General features: G+C 38.8%; 1 protein-coding gene across 1 annotated transcript in view; it reads right to left on the bottom strand.

Moving 5' to 3' along the window:
• Positions 1–271: 271 nt before the first annotated feature.
• The window catches only part of plcb2 (phospholipase C, beta 2), a 79,139-nt gene continuing 68,366 nt past the window's right edge, over positions 272–11,044 (bottom strand). Inside the window, exon 32 of the mRNA XM_061968684.2 lies at positions 272–3,011. Within this exon, the coding sequence (XP_061824668.2) occupies positions 2,841–3,011 (171 nt within the window). The 3' untranslated portion in view covers positions 272–2,840. The remainder of the gene's footprint in view (positions 3,012–11,044) is intronic.

The raw sequence follows: 11,044 nt of genomic DNA, 5'->3' as shown, positions 1-11,044 counted from the left end.
CCACAGTTTGCGAGGTCTACTCTGGTGCGGCACCAAAAGGATATCCAACTTGACTAAACAGAGGAGGTGAATGTTGTGACAAAGTTCCTGTAATTTAACCTGCTGAAGGATCATTACCTTTTTTAAGAGGGAGCTACACCTCAGGGGTAAGGCAGCTGTAAAATTGACCTAATATTTGTTATTAAAATTATATAAATGTTCTATAATCTTTATTTGTTTATTATGTTTATTCCACTGCAGTTCTAGTGAGAAACTGCATTTCATTCTCTCGTGTACACTCATGATTTGAAAATGTCAAGTAGAAAAATATGAATTTGATGACACTTCAAGATAGCTAAAGTGACTCATCTCTGACATTTTTCTCTCATTTGGCCATGTGTCACTTGAGAGATGTGTAATCTCAGTGGTTGTAATGAGATAGTCAAAGATGTGAATCAGTTTTTATCATTGGGTTAGCCTCAGGTCAACACACTGATTATTTTGACAACATATTTCAGCAATCAATAACATATTTTATCACAATGCGTTGTTTGAATCAGGGATGTCCGAGGGCCTCTATTTTATTGGCCCTCAGCATATAATAGGTCCCCGCTTAGTCGTGGTTCTGCATTCAGACACCCAAATATTCGCAACATTTTTACTATCTGCTGTAAATCAGTACCGTATTTTTCGGACTATAAGTCGAGGTTTTTTTCATAGTTTGGCCGGGGGTGCGACGTATACTCCGGAGCGACTTATATGTGAAATTATTAACACATTACCGTAAAATATCAAATAATATTATTTATCTCATTCGCGTGAGCGACGAAGAAAATGTCCGCTATCGTCACACACACGTCAGCAATCGTCACTCACACGCCAACCAATAAGAATTCGGCGGGGGCGGGTCATGGCAGAAGTGCATTGTGGGTTTTGGAATGCTAACTATATGCTATACGCTACTGCCGGAGCTATTAAAATAGATCACAGTAACATTGGCGGTAACTTATAAAAACTGAGAAGGACTGAACTAAAATGGCACCGAAAAGGAAATCATATACTGCATATTACAAGCTGGACGTAGTGAAATATGCACCAGAAAACGGCGATCGAGCAGCAGAAAGAATGGACGCTAGCGGCGCATACCAGGAGCGACACGGTGGAGGAAGATTTCATGGGATTTAGCGATTAGGAGTGACAGATTGTTTGGTAAACGTTTAGCATGTTCTATATGTTATAGTTATTTGAATGACTCTTGCCATGATGTGTTGCGTTAACATACCAGGCACTTTTTCAGTTGGTTATTTATGCCTCATAAAACGTACACTTATTCAGCCTGTTGTACACTATTCTTTATTTATTTTAAATTGCCTTTCAAATGTCTATTCTTTGTGTTGGATTTTATCAAATAAATTTCCCCCAAAAATGCGACTTATACTCCAGTGCGACGTATATATGTTTTTTTTCTTCTTTATTGTGCATTTTCGGCCGGCGCGACTTATACTCCGGAGCGACTTATAGTCCGAAAAATACGGTAATTGTAAATCATACACTTTTTAGGGTAACTTAACCCTCTGGGACATAAGTGACGCCAGGACAGTAAAGCCCTCTGGGAATTACGAGTACATAAAAATATTTGGATTTACATCATATTCCTATCATCATCATCATCATCATCATCAACCTCAGTCCTAAATACAATGTCATGTTTTCATTTTTATTTTAGCCCTTTGATTGCCCATTTGAACCAATTATGTATTTTTGTTGTTGATAAATGTGCATAAAATGAGTTATCATCCATATAAATGTTAAATTGCAAGGGTACTGGGGTAAATATTAGGCCTGAACATACATAAGATTAGTAATAAAACAAATTTTGATGCGTAGTTTTATTGTTATTTTTTCTGTGTCAGACTCCAAACCTAATAGCAGTTTAGTATGATGGGCCAAAAAAGTCCCCATTGACTACCATTACAACTACAATTTGTTTAACTGCACAATCATTACAGTCGTCAAAATTGGCTAAATAAACAAACAATATCAATAGTATTGGCCACTAGAGGAGACCAAGCCAATCAGAGCGCACTGTTCACTTTCGTGGCCACTGATTGACTCAGCCTCAGACAGCATTACCATGTAAGAATATGTGGAAATAATGTGAAGGTGACTAAAAAGGTGTTGTTTCATATCAAGAGGGCTCTCATAATGTTGAAATCTATGCAAATATAAGACTTATATTTACAAGTTCTACTTTGCGGAAATTAATTTATCGCGATCATGTTTGGAACCAATTAACATCGGTAAACAAGGGACAACTGTACACACTTTAATCGTGCATTTTCTTAATTCAGGGTTTAATTTTGGAAAAAAAATTATGAATCCAAATGATTTTCATATATTCTTAACTTCCTGAGGACTTTTTCATCCTGGCGGGATTTACCTTGGCTTAAATTATTTCTTAGTGTACCGTTAATACCCGAAAGAAATCAAAATGAAACCATTAACTGGAACATGAAAAAAACCTTGGGAAAAAGTAGTTCCAATTGGAGAAACACAACAAATGTTATGGCCAAAAATAAAGCACAAATGTACCTGAAAGGACAAAAAAGTCCCCAATATACAATATGAGGGTTAACTAAAAAGAGGTTTGGTTTGTTACACAAGTCAATTCACAAAATATTGTTGTGTACATGCATGTTTTAAGAGTACAATAGTGCAAGTGTGTCATGAGGACCAACTCTATGTGTGATGCTAAACCTGAAACACATCATATTAACTCCTAATACAGACAAAATATACGGCACCACAAACATGTTGACTTTTGAGCTCAACCAAAGAAAATGGTCAGCTTGAAGAAGAATCTAGCCCAAAAAGACATCTCCATAGAAATTGGCACCCTCTGCTTTATCGTTGGCCGCCTGGTCGATGAGTTCAGGAAAGTGAAGGCCGACACAGGCGTTAACACCTTTCCTTACTTCAGCTGACAGGCACCTCATTTTATCTTCATGCTCCTTCAGAGCCTCCTGATTAAGCTGCAGGCACACAAATGAAGGTTGAATGTTAAACAAAAGGGCAGGCTGACAATGTGCTAGTTTCTTTACAGGATTGTTTGACACGTCATCAAGTTAAGTATTTTCAAGCACTCTCAGCTAAAGGTCTATTCGGGGTCCAGGTCATGGTAACATAAAGAAATATTATTAATATTACAAGGCTGGCATAAGAAGGAGGTGAGGGTGCCAGAGTAAACAAATGGTGGCAAAATAAAGGAAAACAGGAAGTAGAAACAAAATAAAAGCGCTGGACAGAAAATAAAATACAATTCAAAAAATGAATAATAACTGTCACGTGAGATCATGACACACTGAAATCTAAGCAATAATAAACACCTGAAAATCAAGGCCAAAAATACGATCTTTTTTTACGGTATCTGAGATTTTAGCGCATGTTACTTAAGAAAAAGGTCGCATGGTGGACCAGTTGTTTGCATGTTGGCCTCACAGTTTGTTGGAGCCAGGTTCCAAAAACATGTACCGTATTTTTCGGAGTATAAGTCGCACCAGAGTATAAGTCGCACCTGCTGAAAATGCATAATAAAGAAAGAAAAAAACATATAAGTCGCACTGGAGCCCAGCCAAACTATGAAAAAAACTGCGACTTATTGTCCGAAAAATACGGTAATTTAATGGAAACTCTGCAGTGTCCATAATGTGAGTGTAAATTGTTGTTTGTCTATGTGTGTCCTGTTTTGGCCCTGCGCCTGAAGTTGGGATAAGCTCCAGCTCAACCATTGCCCTAAGAGAACAAAATACAATATGGACAATCATGGATTGGAGAGGAAACAAATGTTGCCTCTTTGGGGTGTGCCTGGCCAGGGCCCATAAGTGTAGGTGAACAGCGTCCCGCAGAAGGAAACCTGGATCTGTCTTTCTTTCATCATCTGGGTCTTTTAAGCCACACACCAAAGACTAATCTGTTTTGGGAGACCCTACCAAGACCATAAAACCTGAGCTAGTTTCTAAGGATATTGGGGGTAAGGTGGTGGCTCAGAGAGCAGTATATACCAGACGAGGTGGCACACGCCTCCCAGGGCATGTCTCAGGGAATACCAAAGACACGTTGGAAAGACTATGGGCCTTGCGTGTACTAAAACACGTGCAAACTTTATAGTGCATGCAAAGCTGATCTACTGAACTTGTTCGCTTAGAACTGTTTCTCTACAGTGAGCAGAGTGCAAGGAGTGCAATGCATTTAGCATGTCTGTCTTCATGTATATACAAAATATATGCTCATATCAGAACATCCACAAGGAGAAGATGAAAAACTAATTATTCAGCACGCGTAATGTGATCTATAATGGCTGAAACTGCTCTGCGTCTTTATTCAACACATCTGAAATCCCACGGCTCTGAGAAATGTGCACTGGAAAGACAGACAATGAACAGATAATCTTTCATTCACGTGTGTTTGTCCACATATTTAGACTGTCAAAAATAAAAATATTAGACATATATATAGTCAACAATTTATGTGATGATCCGTTGCCCGGATCATGTTTTGCTTAGTTTAGTATTTCCTTAGTTGTTGATTTAGTTCTGTGTCACACATCCATGTTGCCATGGATGCTGATTATTGTCACCTGCCTCTGATGGGTGGTTGGGACGCTCACCTGCTCCCGGTCACTAATCAGAGAGCTAATTATTCCTGCCTCTCGCCACACTGTGTCTGGCTGTTTTAATTGCGACATGCAACAGTTACGTTGACTGAACTTGCTTCTTGCTCTTTTGTTTAGCCTTTGCCATAGCTTACCCTGCAATCGGCACACTTTTCTGTTTTTGTATTCTTGCCTGATTTATGGGAATAAATCATTTGTTCCTACCTACACACTGCTTCCAGACTTCCATCTGCATCTTGGGGAAACGGGGAAACAAATATAATTGAATAATTTTATAGTTGCTCGATGACTTAAGGGGTTGATTAGTTCAAATTCACTTGATGCCTTTTGGTGTCTGCTGGCTTTTTAAAAAATACTGTTTGTTTTCTCATTTAAGAAATATATTATTATAGCATATCTCCTATGTGAAAAAACGTCTTTCGACATGCTTTCGCACTTGCATGCAGGATAACATCTCGGAGAAGCTTTCAGCTCTGCAAGGAGAAATTATGATACATTTGTGAGCCAGAGAGGTAGGATAACAAAGGAGGAAATAAAGTGAGCCAGCAAAAAACTGAAGCTGGGCAGGGCACCAGAGAAGGATAACATCCCACCTGATGTACTGAAAGCAGACATCAATGCCACCACGAGTGCTGTGATACGTCTGTGAAACTAATATGCCACCGTATGCTTAAAATTAGCAAAATATGTAAAGATTACATGTAATGATGAATCTGCCTGGTACTACATTACATATATACGTACAGTGTGTATATAAAACGATGATGGAGACTTGTGGATGTTCTTTACAGCGCTTTATAGGCGTAATAGAGCGACTCTCATTGGCTCCATTGTGAGCTGACTTTTGCTAGCATGTATTCATGAGTTAGAATGCATAAAAAAATTATAAACAGGTGTTCTTGTCTCACATAAGGATTGTGAATGATAGGGGGAAAAAGTGCAGATCCCTTTTAAATAGGGCAGTTTACACGCATGCTTAGTAGATTACACGCAAGACGCTCACTATAATAGTACACACATTTTATAATTATTTAATTGTTTGCACACACTGTTTAGCATGTGGTATTTGGGTCTTAATAGATCGGGCCCTATGTCTAATAGCTGAGCTTGGGAACATCTTGGGATCCCCCGGGAGGAGCTGGACAAAGTAACTGGTGGAAGTCTTGGTTTCTTTGCTAAAGCTGCTGCTCCCGCAACAAGACCTCGGATAAGCAGAAGAAGATGGTTTGATAAATACTTTTGTATGTTTTTGATACTGTTTGTCCTCATTAGGGAGATGGGTGGGCTTGAGCCAATACCAGCTGACGTCATGTTCTGACCTGTACTAGTCGCCAGCCAATCACACAACAATTCACACTTAGATTCACTCGTATAGACAATTTATGAACTCCAATTAACATGTTGTTTTATGTTTTTGCAATGTGGGAGTAAGCCAGACTACCAAACCTTTATACAAGCACAAGGAGACTCCACATATAGATATAGGTCCAGATACAATGTTTTTCTTTAACAACAGGAATTATTGTTTTTATTATACAGATTAACAATATAACGCAAACATTAAAATAGACATCAAAGTGTTGATTATTCAATTAAAGGCCTACTGAAACCCACTACTACCGACCACGCAGTCTGATAGTTTATACATCAATGATGAAATCTTAACATTGCAACACATACCAATACGGCCGGGTTAGCTAACTAAAGTGCAATTTTATATTTCGCGCAAAATATCCTGCTGAAAACGTCTCGGTATGATGACGCCTGCGCGTGACGTCACGGATTGTAAAGGACATTTTGGGACAGCATGGTGGCCAGCTATTAAGTCGTCTGTTTTCATCGCAAAATTCCACAGTATTCTGGACATCTGTGTTGGTGAATCTTTTGCAATTTGTTCAATGAACAATGGAGACAGCAAAGAAGAAAGCTGTAGGTGGGAAGCGGTGTATTGCGGCAGGTGTTGTGCCGGATAACGCACCCCCGCCGTAGAATGCACCCCCTGACTGTTGTGCCGGATAACACAGCCCGTGTTTCATTGTTTACATTCCCGGAAGATGACAGTCAAGCTTTACCATTGGCCTGTGGAGAACTGGGACAACAGAGACTCTTACCAGGAGGACTTTGAGTTGGATACGCAGACTCGGTACCGTGAGTACGCATGCGGCTTCCAAACATTTGATCGCTTGCCCGTACGTGCGTGCCGCTATGTGCATGTCACGTACGTAACTTTGGGGAAATATATGTGCTGTATGAACTTTGGGGAGGTGAACAGTACTTTGGGCTGTGGGATTAAGTGTGTTGTGCAGGTGTTTGAGTTGTATTGGCGGGTTATATGGACAGGAGGGGGGAGGTGTTTGTTTTGAGGGATTAATTTGTGGCATATTAAATATAAGCCTGGTTGTGTTGTGGCTAATAGAGTATATACATGTCTTGTGTTTATTTACTGTTTTAGTCATTCCCAGCTGAATATCAGGTCCCACCCGCCTCTCACAGCATCTTCCCTATCTGAATCGCTCCCACTGCCCTCTAGTCCTTCACTCTCACTTTCCTCATCCACAAATCTTTCATTCTCGCTCAAATTAATGGGGAAATCGTCGCTTTCTCGGTCTGAATCGCTCTCGCTGCTGGTGGCCATGATTGTAAACAATGTGCAGATGTGAGGAGCTCCACAACCTGTGACGTCACGCTACTCGTCTGCTACTTCCGGTACAGGCAAGGCTTTTTTATCAGCGACCAAAAGTTGCAAACTTTATCGTCAATGTTCTCTACTATATCCTTTCAGCAAAAATATGGCAATATCGCGAAATGATCAAGTATGACACATAGAATGGACCTGCTATCCCCGTTTAAATAAGAAAATCGCATTTCAGTAGGCCTTTAAACAGCAGAAGTTTGTATGCAAACTACAACAACGTGAAGCATTTTTTGGAAAAATTCAACAAACCCTTCAAAGTTATCGCTATTTCAGAAACATAAATGGGTGCTGAATAAGGAATGGATTTTGACCTGGAAGGATGTGAATTATATTATATCAACATAACCAACAAGAACGGAGGGGGAGTAGCTGTGTACGTGATGAAGAACTTAAACTACAAAGTGGTAACAACTAGAAAAAAGTATGACAGCTTTCAAGAATGATCTGGAGATCAAAGTTGGGACAATGTATACAGTGAAAATTATATAGATGATGGATATTGTATTTCTTTTTAATACCTTCGAGATGCTTTATGACAAACACTGTCCATTGAAACAACTTAGTAAGAAGCAAAATAAACAGTATCAACTCCGGCTTCCTCCTACTTCCAAAGACATGCACCTGGGGATAGGTTGATTAGCAACACTAAATGGTCCCTAGTGTGTGAATGTGAGAGTGAATGTTGTCTGTCTGTGTTGGCCCTGCGATGAGGTGGCGACTTGTCCAGGGTATACACCGCCTTCCGCCCGATTGTAGCTGAGATAGGCTCCAGCGCCCCCCCGCGACCCCAAAGGGAATAAGCGGTAGAAAATGGATGGATGGAACCATGGATGACAAAAGGATTAAAAAATGGTGGCAACAAGAAGAATACATATAAAACATTTATAACACAACGATCTACAGAGGTAGAAAACAAGTACAAAACCTTTTAAGAACAAGCTAACTGGCATACTACGAACATGGAGGAAAGAATATTACAGTCAATTATTGGACTGGAACAAAAACAATATGAGAGCAACATGGAGCATCCTAAATATCATTATTAAAAATGGTGCTAAGAAGGATTACCCTAATTCTTCTCAGATGGAAATGTACAAAATGACAATATGAACAAAGTAGTTGAAATCTTCAATAAGTATTTTGTGGACATTGGACCAAATCTGGAGGAAAAGATTCCAGATCTCGAGTCAGTTGAGGACTTGAATGACATTATAGACAGAAATCCCAACTCTACGTTCTTTGAAGGTGTGACAAATGAGGAAATAATTTATAATGTGAAAAAATGTGAATACAAGACCTCAACTGATTGTAACGCAATTGATATGGAAACGATAAAAAAGGGTATTGAAGAGATTTCAGAACCTTTAACATTTATCAGCAACCTATCATTTCAAACAGGCACATTCCCAGATAAAATGATAATAGTAAAAGTCGTACCAGTTTATAAGACTGGTGACAAACACCAGTTTACAAATTACAGACCTGTTTCTCCACTGCTACAATTTTCTAAAATTATTGAAAAACTGTTTAACAACAGATCGGACAAATTCATAAATAAAAATGAAACACTCACAGACAATAAATACGGATACAGAGCTAACATCTCAACGTCAATGGCATTAATCGAAATAACGGAAGAAATCACCAATGCAATAGATAGCAAAACATGTGCTGCTGCAGTGTTTATGGATTTAACAAAATAATGATTGCTTGTGCCTCTGACAAAAGCAATCACTATATCTTAATAAACAAATTAGAAACGTATGGAATCAAAGGGTTGGTCTTGAACTGGGTAAGAAGCTACTTAACCAACAGGAAGCAATACGTGAAGCTAGGCAAACACACATCTACAGAGCTGAAAATATTTTGTGGCGTACCTCAAGGATTAATACTTGGACCAAAATTGTTTAATATTTTCAAACATTTGTAAAGTTACAAAGGACTTAGTTAGTAAGTTTGTATTATTTGCAGATGATAAAACTGTGTTTGGTTCAGGAGAAAACACACAAAAGATAATACAAATAATAAAAAAAGAAATTAACAAATTAAAAAGATGGTTTGACAAAAACAGACTGAATTGAATCTCAGTAAAACTAAAATATAGCTATTTGGTAACAGTAGAAGGGAAAGTCAAACACAATTACAGGTAGACGGAGTAGATATTGAAAGGGTAAAAGAAAATACATTTTTGGGTGTAATAATAGATGATAAAATGAACTGGAAATCTCATGTAAAAATATACAACATAAAGTAGCAAGAAACACGTCAATAATGAATAAAGCAAAATATGTTCTGGACCAAAAATCACTTCATATTCTCTACTGCTCACTAGCACCAACATGATTCAGTTTAAGAGACTGTTCAAACTACAAGTGTTCACAAAGTACAAAGAAGAACAAATATGAACATCTTGAACCTTTTTTTTTTTTTTTAGATAATGATTATTTATGTACTATTTGTTTACTTACTATGGTATATTATTTATTTATTACCTGTTCTGTTACAAACAAAGAACAAGGAAATGGGATACAATTGCTATGATAAGAAAAGGGGTAGGATTAAATAAGCTCTGCTTCTTTCTACTCCTTTTCGGACGTGCTGTAATGAAACAACTGGAAATATGTGATGCATTACATTGTATCGTATGCATGTTCGAAATAAACTGCAACTGAACACAGGGAAGCTCCAGCAGAGATTCAAACCTGTGATCTCCTAACTTTAAAACTGCCATGCTAACTACTAGGGCACCATGCAGCCTTAGTGATATTTAACATGTCAATCTTGCTTTGATTTCGGTTTTTGCAGTGTGCTTCATACAACAATGAATCCTAACAGCAGAAAATAATCGAAAGTCTACTCTTTCCTATTTAATATGATGTTTGTGTACTTCTACAAGTTTGTGTACTTGCCAGGATCCTCTTTATCCTGCATGTAATGTTGCTGCTATTTGGACCTTAGTTCCCCAGGTCAATAAAGTTATATCTAACCCAGAGCCGGTTTTTGCTATGGGCAATGTGGGCGACTGCCTCTGGGGCAATCTATGTGAAGGCGCATGCACACAAAAAAAGAATAAATAAAAACAAAACTGGCCAGTTTTCTAGACTACCGCCTTTTTGTATAGAGAAGGCGACACATTTTCTCCAAAGTAAGGGTGGCAATTTGCCGGCCCGTCTTTCAAAAACAGAGGCGTAAAAGCCCTCCTTTTCAAAAAGTCACCTCTGGTGCAGGTCATTAACACCTTCGCCCATCTCACCCATGGGCCAGCACATTTTCTCCTCGATTTTATATAGAATCCAAGGCGGAAAATCGGCGCGCCAGAACAGACCTACAATTTGCGGCCCTCTGTATAAAAACGATAACCAAGCTGCCAAAAGTACGAGCAAATTGGCTGCCTGGTGCTCTGTATTAAAACGGCTACTGAGATCTCAATGTACTGCTTATAGTGACACAGGTTGTGTGTGTCAGAAGAGGCAAGGGGGAGGGAGGCAGTGATAGAGTAATCCCAGGCCAGTGAGGCAACACAACATAAACTGCTTCCAAATAACTTAAAAAAAAAAAAGAGTCTGTGCAGTCATCTACATGGTTCACGTGACTGGAATGGACGGTGTTGGCAAAATGAAAAAGTAAATGATGTCAAGTCCTTCATCATGGGTCAAAAGACCAAAGAAGCAGTTTTCAAGTTTAGAAAAAGAAGAAAA

Source organism: Nerophis lumbriciformis, linkage group LG08 (genome assembly GCF_033978685.3).
Source record: "Nerophis lumbriciformis linkage group LG08, RoL_Nlum_v2.1, whole genome shotgun sequence".
Classification (NCBI taxonomy): domain Eukaryota; kingdom Metazoa; phylum Chordata; class Actinopteri; order Syngnathiformes; family Syngnathidae; genus Nerophis; species Nerophis lumbriciformis.
The sequence above is the reverse complement of the archived record's forward strand: the minus strand, read 5'-3'. Positions and strand labels throughout refer to the sequence as shown.